Here is a 16,348-nt window from a genome sequence, read left to right on the forward strand (position 1 = left end):
GGAGCTCTAAAAGAAAAATCCACCTAACTGATGTCAGGCCTATGGCATCTATTACGTTTCACTGAATATTAAGTTCCAGTTTTTTAAGTTAAGGTCTGTATTTACTAAGACGCACTCCTTAGATAGTTCCTTGTGGTTATGTTACATTGCTAAGAGGTTTAATTAAGTTGTTAAAAAGGACATTCTGAGTTTGTTTCTAAAGCTTATCTCAATAACCAGTCTTTGAATCAAGATCAGATGCTCAGGATCTACAACCAGGATATCAACAGCAAGCTATAGTCATTTAGCAAACTAAGTCAGATGACATGGAGATGTCACTGGGCTACACCTACTAGAAGTTCTTGACTTAACTTCTTACTTATGATTCTACTATTACTGCTATTGTTTTCTATATTGCCTGTTTCAAGAAGTGTTGTTCCTTACATTATCAAGTGTGTGACTGAGCCACTAAGTGAGTCACTGTATGACTTAGCTGGAAAAAGAAGAGAAGTGAAAAGCAAAGGAGATAAGGAAAGATATAAGCATCTGAATGCAGAGTTCCAAAGAACAGCAAGGAGAGATAAGTGAAAGGTTGTTGTTGAATCACCCGAATACACCAGGATTCTTGGCTCCCGGAGGAGAAGAATTCAATCCGGGGCCAGAGACAAGGCTTGATTGCTCAGAGCTTTTGTGTAATAAAGTTTTTTTATTAAAGTATAAAGGAGATAGAGAAAGCTTCTGACATAGGCATCAGAAGGGGGCAGAAAGAGCACCCCCCTGCTAGTCTTCAGCTGGATGTTATATAGTCACTAGCAGTCTGTTAATGAAAGAAAGGAATGTCTTAAAATTTAGAATGGCACCAAATGGTTTATCTTGGGCCATAAAATAATTAACTTGAATCTTAAAGAAGGACAGACCACCATACAAATAGTTTCATTTACATAGATTAGGGGAACAATATCTGAGTATAACATACTGGTTTGTCAAGTAGGTTTTGGGCCAAGAGGCGGAACCGACTTGGAGACAGAGTTTGGGGTAAAGGCGTAGTACATTAGCATAGCTTAAGACAAACATTTCCATAAGAAAAAGGCATTGGTTATCTCTAGGCTCAAGAATAGCTAACTTCAGGTGAAACCAGGTGTCATTATGGCAACACAGTATTTTAAGAGAAACCTCTCTTTAAATTTGTATAGAGAAGGAAAAAAATATTGTTAGTTTGTTTCTTCCTGCCGCTTAAGAGAGATAAAAATGTCTGACACTTGCAGGCTATTTCCTCCATTTGGAGACCCCTGGCCTTCCTGCCTGTTACCCTCTCATTCCCCCCTTTTCTTTTAGGAGAATTATGTTGTCTAGGGAAAAGGGGCGTCGTTCTCATTCCATAACTACTTCCGAGCTGACAAGGGGCGTTGTCCCTAAATTGGTGAGGCAACATATTCTCCTAATCCTCATATTGAGGATATCTGATCCAGGGGCCCCAAATAGTAGTCGGAGGAAGCTACAGCAGTAGCAGGAGTTTGAGCAACCATTTGTAACTTAAAAGCTTTCATGCGGCTAGAAACAAATCCAGTTATACAATTACAGATGCAGGGAGCAAACAGCAAGAACAAAACAACCAGAATTATTAAAAGTCACATTATGTCCATAGTTAAAGTGCAAAGTGTTGCACCAGTCCATTTTAGGGTTGGTAGATGTCATCAGATGAAGAAGAGGCATCGCATGTGATTGTTGTCGAAGGTATTCACAGACTTGGAGAAAGTCTTTTCCTTGAAGTGGGGACGTCCACCACGGGAAGCCTTCCATTGACGAAGAGGGGAGTGCTCCACAGACCCAGCAGTTAGACCGATTGTGGAATGCAGCATAGGAGTGAGCCCAGGACAGGAAGACATTGTCTTGAGGATCCAACGGCAGACTCAGGATATTTGGAGTCAGCAGAAGTAAGCTCGCATAGGTTATCAGGTACATCTAAAAGGTACAAAGTCAGAGCATAGAAAGTAAAGACATAAAATGAAGTCACTTAATTTTGGTCAGGGTGCCACCTCTTAACTCGAGTATGATGTACCCACGAATCAATTTCTGGCACTTTGACAGCTGTGGGAGAAGAAAGAATAACCTGGTAAGGACCTTCCCAGAGAGGCTCGAGGGATGGGCCCCCAGATCCCAATGTTTTTATGAGGACCTCGGTTCCTGGCTCAAATAGAGGCTTGTTTGTCTCGGAGGCTGGGTCAGGAGTTGTCTCCCGGAGTTCTGTTAATGCCTGTTGAAAAGCTGAGAGCTGAGTTACATAATTAGTTAATTTCAAGGCTTCAGGGTCTATAACAATGTCTGTGCGTAAGAAAGGCCTTCCATAAATACATTTAAAGGGGGACAGTCCCTTCTTTTGGGGTGTAGTTCAAGCCCTCATTAAAGCTATGGGTAGGACTTTAATCCATTTGTCCTGCGTCTCTTGAGTTAATTTGCGCAGATGTCTTTTGATAATGTCATTTGTTTTTTCAACTTTTCCGGAGGATTGGGGTCTCCAGGAACAGTGTAAGTGATATTCTATTCCTAGAGCTTTAGACACCCCCTGAGTTACAGCAGCTTTAAAGGCGGAGCCATTGTCACTCTGAAGGCTCCGTGGCAGCCCAAACCTGGGGATAATTTCATGGATTAAAATCTTTATAACCTCCTTAGCCTGTTCACTACGACTGGGAAAAGCCTCAATCCATCCAGTAAAGGTATCTACCCAAACTTGTAAGCAAGAATATCCATTAGCTTTTGGCATGTGAGTAAAATCAATTTTCCAATCTTCTCCAGGATACTTCCCACTTCGTTGTAATCCAGATTTTGTTAGCTTTTCAGTCTTTGGGTTATTTTTTTGACAAATCTCACACCTTTTGATAATATTCTTTAAAGTTTTCATTACATTTTTACCTTCAAACAAACGAGAAACCATTTGGTAAGTACTCTCGGCACCCAAATGAAAACTCTGATGTAAACCCTTAAGAATTTTTCACTGAGCATTTTCAGGAATTATTAATTGTCCATCCTCAGACTGTAACCATCTTTTATCAGTAATCTTTGTTCCTCGTTTTTCATATCTTTTTAATTCTTCTTCAGTATATTGTGGTCTTTTCTGTTCCACAGGACCTGTCCAGATCAAAGGCGTCTGTAGTGAAGGGGTTTCGTAAAGTGCCGCTTTTCTGGCTTGGCAGTCAGCCAGATGATTACCTTCGGCTATTTTACTCCCATCCCTGCTGTGCCCTTTGCAGTGCATAACAGCTACTTCTTTAGGACAATATATAGCAGTTAAAAGTCTCTCGATCTCTCTGAAATGTTTAATAGGTTCTCCTGTTGCTGTTTTAAAGTGTCTCTCTTTCCATATTGCAGCATGAGCATGTAAAGTCAAATAGGCATACTTAGAATCTGTGTAGATATTTACCCGCTGCCCTTTGCTTAACTCTAGAGCTCGGGTCAGGGCCACAAGCTCCGCTAACTGAGCACTGGTTCCCTGGGGGAGAGATTTTGCTTCCAAAACCTGTTCAGCAGTCACCACGGCGTAACCTGCTTTACGCTTTCCATCCTGAACAAAAGAACTGCCATCTGTAAATATTTCCATGTCAGGATTGTCTAATGGGGTATCCTTTAGATCCTCTCGAGCTGCATAGTTTAAAGTTAGGAATTGAGAACAATCGTGATCAGGTGTTTCATTTTCCTTCTCAGGAAGGAAAGTGGCAGGATTTAAATTTTCACAAACTTTAAGCTTAGTTACTGGTCCTTCTAACAACAATGACTGATACTTAAGAAGCCTACTGTCTGTCATCCAAATATTAACCTTAGAATTTAAGATTCCACTCACATCATGAGAAGTCAGGACAGTAAGGTTTCGTCCATTAATTATTTTTAAAGCTTCAGGTGCTAATAAAGCCGCTGCCCCAATTACTCTTAGGCAGTGGGGCCACCCACGTGAAACTACATCTAATTCTCTGCTTAGATAAGCTACAGGTTGCTGGTGAGGCCCTCGGGGTTGTGTCAAAACTCCCAATGCCACACCTTTTCTTTCAGTGACAAACAAATTAAATTCTGACCCTGTGGGCAAGCTCAGAGCTGGAGCTTGCAGGAGAGCAGTCTGAAGAACCTTAAAAGCCTTTTGAGTTTCTGGAGACCAAACCGGTTTGTCGGTTTGGGCCTGCTGAGTTTCAGCTATAAGTTTATATAAAGGCCGGGCAAGTTCCCCGTAACCTGGAATCCAAATGCCACAGTAACCTGTGATTCCCAAAAATCCTCTCAATTGTCTTAAAGTCATAGGTAGGGGGTGATTTAGTATAGGTTTAATTTTCTCAGGGCCTATGGCCCTAGTCCCTTCTGATATGATTAGGCCCAGATATCTAACCGATTGTTGACAAAGCTGAGCCTTTTCTCTTGATGCCTTGTAACCACAGTCCGCCAGAAAGTTTAAGAAATCTTCAGAGGCTCGCGAACAAGCTTCCTCTGTCTCAGCACAGAGCAAAATATCATCTACATATTGTAACACCACTGTTTCAGAGCTATTAAAGTTTTGTAGATCTCGTGACAAACTTTGTCCGAATAAGTGAGGACTGTCACGAAATCCCTGGGGCAAAACTGTCCAGGTTAATTGAGAAGCTGGCTGCGTAGGGTCTTCAAAGGCAAATAGGAATTGACTTTCTTCCGCCAAAGGCACTGAATAGAAGGCATCTTTTAAATCAATTACTGAGAAATATTTGGCCCGTTCAGGAATTTCAGACAATAGAGTATAAGGATTAGGCACTACGGGGTGTAAAGGAACTACAGCCTCATTTATTATTCGTAAATCTTGAACTAGTCTCCATTTACCATTCGATTTCTTTATACCCAAAATAGGAGTGTTGCAAGGACTGTTACAGGAAATTAATAGTCCCTGTTCCTTTAAATTTTCAATGATGGGTTTTAACCCTTCCTTAACTTCAGGTTTCAGTGGATACTGCTTCTTATGTGGAAATACGTGCGGGTCTTTGAGCTTAACAACTACAGGAATAGCATTTTGAGCTCGACCCACAGATTTTCCATCCGCCCATACTCTAGGATTTACATTTTGTTCAACTAAAGGGAGAGAAAGGGAGGGCTCCATATTCATGAAAACAGAGGCATGGACCTTGCTCAGTATATCCCTTCCCAAGAGGGGTGAGGGAGATTCTGGCACAATCAGAAACTCGTGTGAAAACAGCACAGAATCCCAGTTGCAAGATAAAGAATAACTGAAATAATACCTTTTGGCTCGTCCAGACAGTCCCATTACGGAAGCGGATCGGGAAGAAAGTGGGCCAGGGGCTTCAGTGAGCACAGAATAAGTTGCCCCAGTATCTAAAAGGAAATCGACGGATTGGCCCCCCACAACTATTAATACCCAGGGTTCCTCAGGTGTAATTAGGACGGGAGCTTGTGTGGCGACCCCCGGGCACCTTCAGTCCTGATTGTCTTGAGAGTCCGACCCGGGAGACCTACGCCTCTGGGGGCAGTCTCTCTTCCAGTGTGGTCCTTTGCAGACCGGACATGGAGCCGGGGGCAGCTTAGATGCCTGAGGGCAATCCCGCTTGAGGTGTCCCCCCTTTCCACAGTAGTAGCAAGCCCATCTGTTTTCACCTGGGCCCCTCTGGGCACTTTTCTCAGGCTGTTTAAGAACGTTTTTCATAGCCATGGCGAAGGCTTCCGCCTTTTCCTTTGTCTTTTTTTGTCTTTTTTTCTTTTCCTCATATTCTCTACCGTAATAGACTGTCTGAGCCAGTTGTAACAGAGTATCTAAAGACTGATTTGGTCCATACGCCTGTTTTAATAGCTTACGGCGGATATCTGGAGCCGACTGAGTGAGAAATCTATCTTTTAAGATCACTTTTTTCTCTTCACTTTCGGGATCAATCTCAGTGAATCTGCGAAGGCCTTCTCTCAGTCTATCTAGGAATTTACCAGGAGCTTCTTTTTCCTCCTGTTCTATATCTGCCAATTTGCCATAGTTTAAAGGCTTAGAACGTGCCTGTCTAAGTCCTTCAGGAATACATCTAACAAAATGATTCTGATCCCATCTTCCTTTAGCTGTGTTGTAGTCCCAGTCTGGTTCTATAGTTGGGACCGCCTGATTCTCAGTGGGGAGGGCCGCTATCTCGTTCTCCCTCTTCTCTACTGATTCATTACCAAGCCATTCATCTCCATAAGCAACCGCTTTTCCCAAAACTCGAGTCTTTGACTCGGGAGTCAGCGTTTGTCCCAAGATATACATCACATCCTTCCAGGTGAGGTCATAAAGCAGAGTAACACCTTTGAAAGCTCTAATATATTTTTCTGGGTCATCTAAATAGTCTCCCAGATCTTCCTTGATTCTTTGTATTTCTTGATAAGAGAAAGGCTTATTAACTCTCACAGACTGATTATTTTTCCCGGTGGGTGTTTTATAAAGAGGCAACAGCTTTTGTGGCTGTTCCTCAGTCTCTCTGGCTGTTCTGCGCATATGATCCCAGGGATAGATTGGAGAAACCTGTTTTTCCTCTTCTCTTTGTCTCCTGTCCTCCATCTCATCTCTTACTTCGATGGTCTGAGTTTCTACTGAAACCAGAGTAGTCTGAGGTCGTACTGAGACAGGAGATGTTTGGACCTCCATGTGGGCAGTTTGAATCCCAGTTTGGAGTCCCCAGCACGGGGGCAAAGTAAGAGGACAGGAGGGAGCTGAAGGTTTCACGCCCAAATCTATACCCTTAGGACATAAGTCTGGCATATTTCGCAGAGAGTAAAAGGGCAACACATATGCTACTTCTACCCATTTCCCTTGTTCCTTACAGAACCGGTCTAATTGTAGAACAGTATTATACTTAAGAGACCCTCCAACCGGCCACCGTTCGCCGTCCTCCAATGGATACCGTGGCCATGCAGTATCACATAGGAAGACCAGGTGTGTCTTCTTTAAGCCCTGGGGATCAAATCTATCCCAGTTTTTCAGGATACAGTTCAAAGGAGTGAGGCTGGAATTGTTAGCTCCCATCTGTAAGAGAGAAAAAAAGCGACCAGCGCCATTTTTTCTACCGGAGGCGTCCCTCCCTGCTCTAGATGGGGGTGTAGACAGACGTTACACCAAAAGCTTTTCCTTCCTGGTCGGACTTAGTCTGTCCCTTACCGACGCAGGCGCCGTACTCGTCCCTCCCGGTTCTACCACCGAGATGGGGTGGGGATGTACCAGGGGTAGACTTGATAGCATCCCTATTTGACGTCCAGCTCTTCACCCTTAACCTTGCTTGTCTCTGATGTCACCCGGGGTGAATCAGAGTAACCTTCTGGAATGCCTCCCAAGCTAAGACCGCTGTGGGAAACATTTGTCACCTGAGTGCCTGTGCACGACCCTGAGCATTTCCTGACTACAATAAGACCGACGCGAACATAAAACTGAGATGTTCTTTTCAAGCATCACCACACCAGTATAACAGCCTCCTCTGATCCACTAAGAGCCGGCGTTACCCATCGCAGTCCCAATCTGCGTAACCTTTAACCTCAGAGATGTTCTGGGGGCTAGAGCTCCATCTAGCTTCCGAACTTTCGATTTCTAGCGAGGCTAGGCGCTTTCTTGAATTACCAGTCTAAGTTTGGGACCTAAGCCACAGTATACAGTAACAATATAGATCACAAGTCTCTCGAAAGTCTATGATCCGATAGATTAGGTTAGTACTTCTAATTCTCAAAGAGTTATGAAATGGTCAAAGAGACCGAAAAGTTTGACCGAGAAAGGAGAGTTCGGTCCACACGCTTTGCCCATTTCTGGTCGGTTCCCGAAGGAGACATTGAGTGCCTCTTGGCATTGGCAGGTCGGTATAACACCCCAACAGGTTTTTCCCATAAGCCCTATGAGATCACTGTGGAACCGCAGAGCAGGGCCCCTTACTTGCTTCACGCAGGGCCTGTCATTCATTCACACAAGCACACGGTAGAGTTAGTAAAGCACAGCAGAAAACGTGTTCGCTAAGAGAACAAAGAACTAAAGCTCTAAGCATCCTTACCTTGTCCTGAAGGATCCCGGACGAGCCCCCAAGATGAAAGGTTGTTGTTGAATCACGCGAATACACCAGGATTCTTGGCTCCCGGAGGAGAAGAATTCAATCCGGGGCCAGAGACAAGGCTTGATTGCTCAGAGCTTTTGTGTAATAAAGTTTTTTATTAAAGTATAAAGGAGATAGAGAAAGCTTCTGACATAGGCATCAGAAGGGGGCAGAAAGAGCACCCCCCTGCTAGTCTTCAGCTGGATGTTATATAGTCACTAGCAGTCTGTTAATGAAAGAAAGGAATGTCTTAAAATTTAGAATGGCACCAAATGGTTTATCTTGGGCCATAAAATAATTAACTTGAATCTTAAAGAAGGACAGACCACCATACAAATAGTTTCATTTACATAGATTAGGGGAACAATATCTGAGTATAACATACTGGTTTGTCAAGTAGGTTTTGGGCCAAGAGGCGGAACCGACTTGGAGACAGAGTTTGGGGTAAAGGCGTAGTACATTAGCATAGCTTAAGACAAACATTTCCATAAGAAAAAGGCATTGGTTATCTCTAGGCTCAAGAATAGCTAACTTCAGGTGAAACCAGGTGTCATTATGGCAACACAGTATTTTAAGAGAAACCTCTCTTTAAATTTGTATAGAGAAGGAAAAAAAATTATTAGTTTGTTTCTTCCTGCCGCTTAAGAGAGATAAAAATCTCTGACACTTGCAGGCTATTTCCTCCATTTGGAGACCCCTGGCCTTCCTGCCTGTTACCCTCTCATAAGCAAGCCTTCCTCAGCGATCAATGCAAAGAAATAGAGGAAAACAACAGAATGGGAAAGACTAGAGATCTCTTCAAGAAAATTAGAGATACCAAGGGGACATTTCATGCAAAGATGGGCTCGATAAAGGACAGAAATGGTATGGACCTAACAGAAGCAGCAGATATTAAGAAGAGGGGGCAAGAATACACAGAAGAACTGTGCAGAAAAGATCTTCACGACCCAGATAATCACGACGGTGTGATCACTGACCTAGAGCCAGACATGCTGGAATGTGAAGTCAAGTGGGCCTTAGAAAGCATCACTACGAACAAAGCTAGTGGAGGTGATGGAATTCCAGAGGAGCTGTTTCAAATCCTGAAAGATGATGCTGTGAAAGTGCTGCACTCAATATGCCAGCAAATTTGGAAAACGCAGCAGTGGCCTCAGGACTGGAAAAGGTCAGTTTTCATTCCAATCCCAAAGAAAGCAATGCCAAAGAATGCTCAGACTACCGCACAATTGCACTCATCTCACATGCTAGTAAAGTAATGCTCAAAATTCTCCAAGCCAGGCTTCAGCGATACACGAACCGTGAACTTCCAGATGTTCAAGCTGGTTTTAGAAAAGGCAGAGGAACCAGAGATCAAATTGCCAACATCTGCTGGATCATGGAAAAAGCAAGAGAGTTCCAGAAAAACATCTATTTCTGCTTTATTGACGATGCCAAAGCCTTTGACTGCATGGATCACAATAAACTGTATAAAATTCTGAAAGAGATGGGAATACCAGAACACCTGACCTGCCTCTTGAGAAATCTGTATGCAGGTCAGGAAGCAACAGTTAGAACTGGACATGGGAAAACAGACTGGGTCCAAATAAGAAAAGGAGTTCGTCAAGGCTGTATATTGTCACCCTGCTTATTTAATTTCTATGCAGAATACATCATGAGAAACGCTGGACTGGAAGAAACACAAGCTGGAATCAAGATTGCCGGGATAATATCAATAACCTCAGATATGCAGATGACACCACCCTTATGGCAGAAAGTGAAGAGGAACTCAAAAGCCTCTTGATGAAAGTGAAAGTGGAGAGTGAAAAACTTGGCTTAAAGCTCGACACGCAGAAAACGAAGATCACGGCATCTGGTCCCATCGCTTCATGGGAACTAGATGGGGAAATAGTGGAAACAGTATCAGACTTTATTTTGGGGGGCTCCAAAATCACTGCAGATGGTGACTGCGGCCATGAAATTAAAAGACGCTTACTCCTTGGAAGAAAAGTTATGAACAACCTAGATAGCATATTCAAAAGCAGAGACATTACTTTGCCAACAAAGGTCCGTCTAGTCAAGGCTATGGTTTTTCCAGTGGTCATATATGGATGTGAGAGTTGGACTGTGAAGAAGGCTGAGCACCGAAGAACTGATGCTTTTGAACTGTGGTGTTGGAGAAGACTCCTGAGAGTCCCTTGGACTGCAAGGAGATGCAACCAGTCCATTCTGAAGGAGATCAGCCCTGGGATTTCTTTGGAAGGAATGATGCTGAAGCTGAAACTCCAGTACTTTGGCCACCTCATGCAAAGAGTTGACTCTTTGGAAAAGACCCTGATGCTGGGAGGGATTGGGGGCAAGAGGAGAAGGGGACGACAGAGGATGAGATGGCTGGATGGCATCACTGACTCGATGGGCGTGAGTCTGAGTGAAGTCCAGGAGTTGGTGATGGAGAGGGAGGCCTGGCGTGCTGCGATTCATGGGGTCACGAAGAGTCGGACACGACTGAGCGACTGAACTGAACTGAACTGACATAACATAAGAAATCCCCACATAATAGGAATTAAACTCAATATATGAGTTTTCTCATACAGTGTGATTTACTAGCGAAAAGCAACCACCACCCCACAACCTGAACTGCTCATGAATCCAGACTGAATGAGGCAGGCAGAATAATGTCTTATTTTAAGCCTCATTCCGAGAGAGAGAGATTTGTATGAATGATGTCTCTGTGAAATGAAGCAATATATTCTGGCCTCTTTATTTCCTAGTACTTGTATTTATTAACAGGAGAGATAAGAATGGCATATATTGTAAGCATCTTTTTTAAAAATTCCTCACCCAAAATATCTGGTATTAAACTCCGTAGTTCATGGCTGAAGGTCATGGATTATGGTTTCTGCTTAATTTACACATGAAGGCAGAGCTGAGGTCTCTATGGAAGGCTGTTAAACACTATAAGCAAACATGGGGGGATGGGGATATTGAAAAATATCAGTTATTACCAGATATTCGCAACTATCTGGGAAGACGAATGGATGATCTTTATGAAAATGTAACTCCAAACAACTGATCCACTTGAGGAGATAATTCAATTGGGAAATTAAGTAAGATTTGGTTGATTTACATTATTTACAACATATTCATTCAGTTACTTTGATAACTTCTGCCTCCTTAAGATTATTATTTACAATTCTGAAACACCATTCTTTTTTGACATTTAAATATTCAGCAAAATATGCAAAATAATATTTGCAAAGTATCTTGCAAGTACAAAAATAAGACACATACATATTCAGTTCAGTTCAGGCCCTCAGTCGTGTCTGACTCTTTGAGACCCCATGTACTGCAGCACACCAGGCCTCCCCGTCCATCACCAACTCCCGGAGTCCACCCAAACCCATGTCCATTGAGTCAGTGATGCCATCCAGCCATCTCATCCTCTGTTGTCCCCTTCTCCTCCTCCCCTCAACCTTTCCAAGCATCAGGGTCTTTTCAAATGCGTCAGCTCTTCTCATCAGGTGGCCAAAGTGTTGGAGTTTTAGCTTCAACATCAGTCCTTCCAATGAACACCCAGGACTGATCTCCTTTAGGATGGACTGGTTGGATCTCCTTGCAGTCCAAGGGACTCTCAAGAGTCTTCTCCAACACCACAGTTCAAAAGCATCAATCCTTCGGCCCTCAGCTTTCTTTATAGTCCAACTCTCACATCCATACATGACTGCTGGAAAAACTATAGCTTTGACTAGACAGATCTTTGTTGCTCGTAAAGTAATGCTCAAAATTCTCCAAGCCAGGCTTCAGCAATACGTGCGCCATGAACTTCCAGATGTTCAAGCTGGTTTTAGAAAAGGCAGAGGAACCAGAGATCAAATTGCCAACACCTGCTGGATCATCGAAAAAGCAAGAGAGTTCCAGAAAAACGTCTATTTCTGCTTTATTGACTATGCCATAGCCTTTGACTGTGTGGGTCACAATAAACTGTGGAAAATTCTGAAGGAGACACACACATAATATAGCCAAATATTAATATGGCCTCTCTTTGTGTGGAGAACAGTTAACAACATTTTTATGACATAGTAATAATATGATTCTTTAAAATCCATCATCTGTCCTATTAATTCTAAAAAATATTACATTATTTGAGAGAGAAACATTAGAAAATATCCTATTACCTAAAATAAATCTATAGTATTAAATATAGTTTAACTCATTATATAGAATACAAATCTATACTATTAATAGTTACATTTTATATCCAAAACTATGCACATTTTCATAAGAAAATGCAGCAATCTTAAAAATGTATTTCAAACAAAATGTATACTTTGCCCTAGAAAATCATGAAAATCCTATAGGTATGGATGTATACACATTAGACTTCCCTGGTAGCTCAACTGGTAAAGAATCCACCTGCAATGCAGGAGACCCCTGGTTGATTCCTGGGTCGGGAAAATCCCCTGGGGAAGAGATAGGCTACCCACTCCAGTATACTTGGGCTTCCCTGATGGCTCAGTTGGTAACGAGTCTGCCTGCAATGTGGGAGACCTGGGTTCAGTCCCTGGCTTGGGAAGATCCCCTGGAGGAGAACATGGCAACCCACTCCGATATTTGTGCCTGGAGAATCCCCATGGACAGAGAAGCCTGGTGGGCTACAGTCCATGTGGCCACAGAGTCAGAAACACCTAAGCACAGCAGCAGAATATATATATATATATATATATATATATTCCCATCACTGAGTCTGATCTATATTTTGTCAAATATTATTTTAGGATTATTCTACACTTGAATTTAGATAGTAAGTGAAAGTCTTTTACTTTGAGATAAATCATCTGTTTTGAGGAACTAAAGGATTTATATTTTCTTCTGTTTTGTAGCAAAGTCAGTTGTAGTTTATTTATTCCTTGATCATGTATACTTAATGTCAAACCCAGTTCAAATAGCATGAGTTTGTGTATATATATATATATATATATATATATATATATATATACACACATATATTTCCCCCAATACTTACAATGTTACTTCACAAACAGATCACACAGTGACTTGCTTTTCAGACTGTAAGACTTGCCATGTCGACTATAAGGCTGGACTTTACACTATGTTGTATTTAGATCTATATATTCTTTTCACTTAAGTAAAATAATAGCAGTTCACAAATACACACAAAAAAATCTCTAGGTACTTGATTAAAAGAAATCTAGAGTTGTAGGATACGAGGCTAGGTATATAGTTCTGAAAGGAGTTTGCAGTATGTGATTGTTCTTATTTTCCTATAACTGCCTTTTTGTTTTTGTTTAGTCGCTGAATCATGTCCAGCTGTTTTGCATCCCCATGGGCTGTAGCCCACCAGATTCCTCTCTCCATGGGATTTCCCAGGCAAAAACACTGGAGTGGGTAGCCATTTCCTTCTCCAGAGGATCTTCCTGGCCCAAGGATTGAACATGTGTCTCCTGCATTAGCAGGTGGATTCTTTAACTGTCTTTTACCTTGTAACATATTATTACCTTTTATACCTTGAGGCCAAGTATTTTGAGAGCGAAGTCTCCCCCAGGTTTAGCCTTCAATACAGGCAGGATCACTCTCCCTCCAGATTTTTCAGTGTGTTTTTACTCTGTAAAAAGTTTCCTTTTCTTTTTTTTTTAAACAAAGGGGATTATTAGTGAAAAGTGAAATCAAGGAAAACGCATTGAGAGGAAAATAAAGAAGGAACCACTGAAGGCAAGCTGTTGTTGGAGGCTTGGCTTTTACACATTCTGCCTGATGTTCCCATTAGCAGGAGAGACTCAGCAACAGAGGGAGTGATGAGAAGACAGTCACTGGCGTCAGAGATGAATGACCTTCAGATCATTAAGCTCCCTTCCCAGAACCTTTTATTGCACCAAACTCTTCTTATGGAATTTTTCATCTCCATGTTTCTAAGTGTGTAGATAAGCGGGTTGAGCATGGGGACAATAATTGTGTAGAAGAGCGTAAACACTTTATCCTCTGGTAATGTTGTGGCAGGTCTAATGTAAACAAAGATGACAGGTGTGAAAAAGAGGATCACGGACTGTGATGTGGGAACTACAGGTGGAAAGTGCTTTATGGCGGCTTTCTGCAGAATATGTGCACACATTATACAGAATCAAAATGTAGGAGGCCATCAAAACCACAAAGAGCACCAGTCCCATCAAGCCAGAATTGGCAATGACAAAAAAGCCAATTTTGTGTGTATCAGTGCAGGCTAGTTTCAACAAAAGATATGCATCACAGAAATAGTGGTCTATTTCACTGGGGCCACAGAAAGGTAAAACAATCGCAAGAAGAAAGAGACCAAGAGAATGAAGACGTCCCCCTGCACACGACGCTATGAGAACTGAGTGACGTTTTTGCCTGTTCGTGGTGATGGCGTCGTGGAGAGGTTTGCTGATGACCACATAGCAGTCACAGGCCATCCCTGTGAGGGTGAAGACCTCATTCCCCCCTCCCCAAAGAAGTGGGTGGTGAAAAGCTGTGTCATGCAGTTTTTATAGGAAATGGCCTTTTTCTCCATCAGTAAGTCAGTCATGAGTTTGGGTGTCACAGTGGAGGTGTAGAAGAGATCTGAGAGTGCAAGGCAGTTAAGGAAGAAGTACATGGGCTGGGTGATTAGCTGACTGCATGTAATAGAAATCACAATGATCAAATTCCCCAACCAAATAGCCAGGTAACAGAATAAGAAAAATAAAAAGCAGAGGATCTGGACTTTCTTGTCCATAGAAAGTTCTAAGAGGATAAATTCAGTAACATTATTTCTATCTTCCATGATCTGATGTTCAAGAAAGTTATCTGAAATGACAAAACCAATGAAACGAATCATTGATGAGAAAATGGAAACCTAATATCTACTTTAAATGGCACCAATGTGCCGGTGCTAGACGGCAAAGTCGATCAGGTCCCGAGAACGTGCACGGCGGGGCTGAGAAAAGAAACGAAAGCAAGAGAAATCTCCAACAAAGATGGGGTCGAGAGGTTCAGACACGTCTCCACGAAGGGACGCAGTCTGACACCAACTTTATTCAGCATCTCACATTTATACAGAAGAGCGTGAGAAAGACAAGACAGTTAACATTTTCTTTGTTTGACCTACACATCTTACAAACAGTCACAAGAAATCTTGAGAGCATGGGAATGGCACCCTGTTATTATTTCTTACACCAGATAATATTTCTCTGTGCGTGAGAAGTTTGCACAGAACTCCAGGTGCCTGCAGTAAATAAGCGCCTAATCTCTGGGGTGGCGGGACAGAGAGCTATGTTTGCAAGCAAACCCTCAAGGACTGAGGCAGCTCCCAGAGCTGTGTCCTTCGGACAAAGGACCCCGTTCTGACGGGCAGCTCCCCGCACCAATGCCTTTTAAAGACAAGTTCTTTTGAGACCCACTGAAATCATTTTCATTTAATACGAGTCTTTTGAATATCTAGTACTAATATTCCTCGAAGAGCTAAGAATACAGTGATAAATTAGACAAAGTTCCAGTTTTTATATAATTTAAATTATTTTGTGAGGAAGCCAGGAATTATGTTTATCAAGAATTTTTAAAAAAGAGATAATCTTAATAGTGTTAAGTAGGGCGACATATAATGTGCCAATTTAGGATGTAAAATAGAGGTAACTGTAGAATTTGCTTGATTAAGTGGTTTCTAATGAAGTCACAAAATTGGTGTAGGGTGTGTGGGTGGGCTTTGCAGTGCTGGCACAGAGTCAATGTTAAATAAATATCAATTAAATAAAAATCTGGAAAGTGAACAATGTGCTATAATTTTGAAGGAATAATACAATACATAATCATCCTTTAGTCAGGTAATTCATGATAAAACTGAAGAACAAATCATTTTTATGAGTGGACTCATGATCCTTTTTGACTTTTAAGGTAGTTAAGTTGCTCAGTAGTATCTGACTCTTCGCGACCCAGTGGACTGTAGCCCACCAGGCTCCTCCATCCATGGGATTCTCCAGGCAAGAATACTGGAGTGGGTTGCCATTTCCTTCTCCAGGGGATCTTTCTGACTCAGGGATCAAACCCAGGTCTTCTGCATTGCAGGCAGATGCTTTAACCTCTGAGCCACCAGGGAAGCCCTTTTGACTTTTAAGAGGAAATAATTCCTTCATGCGAAATACTCCATGAAACTTTCATATTTCTTAAACAATATTTGTACCATCTCTAGGTTAATATATTGACAACTATGCTTTTCCTGTTTGTCTATATTTCTCTTGCAAGATTATTTCCTCTTTCAAAACCAATTAACATTCAGAAGTTATTTGAGTTACATCTTATCAGACTGTAATTATACTTGCCTAGTTTGGAAATCATAT

The 16,348-nt window shown here is 42.0% G+C and overlaps 1 protein-coding gene across 1 annotated transcript in view; it reads right to left on the bottom strand.

The window, feature by feature from the left end:
* Window positions 1-665: 665 nt before the first annotated feature.
* Window positions 666-16,348, bottom strand: part of LOC129626435 (liprin-alpha-1-like) — a 271,527-nt gene continuing 255,844 nt past the window's right edge. Inside the window, exon 7 of the mRNA XM_055545433.1 lies at window positions 666-1,941. Within this exon, the coding sequence (XP_055401408.1) occupies window positions 1,814-1,941 (128 nt within the window). The 3' untranslated portion in view covers window positions 666-1,813. The remainder of the gene's footprint in view (window positions 1,942-16,348) is intronic.

This window comes from Bubalus kerabau, chromosome 14 (genome assembly GCF_029407905.1).
Source record: "Bubalus kerabau isolate K-KA32 ecotype Philippines breed swamp buffalo chromosome 14, PCC_UOA_SB_1v2, whole genome shotgun sequence".
In the NCBI taxonomy this organism is placed as follows: domain Eukaryota; kingdom Metazoa; phylum Chordata; class Mammalia; order Artiodactyla; family Bovidae; genus Bubalus; species Bubalus kerabau.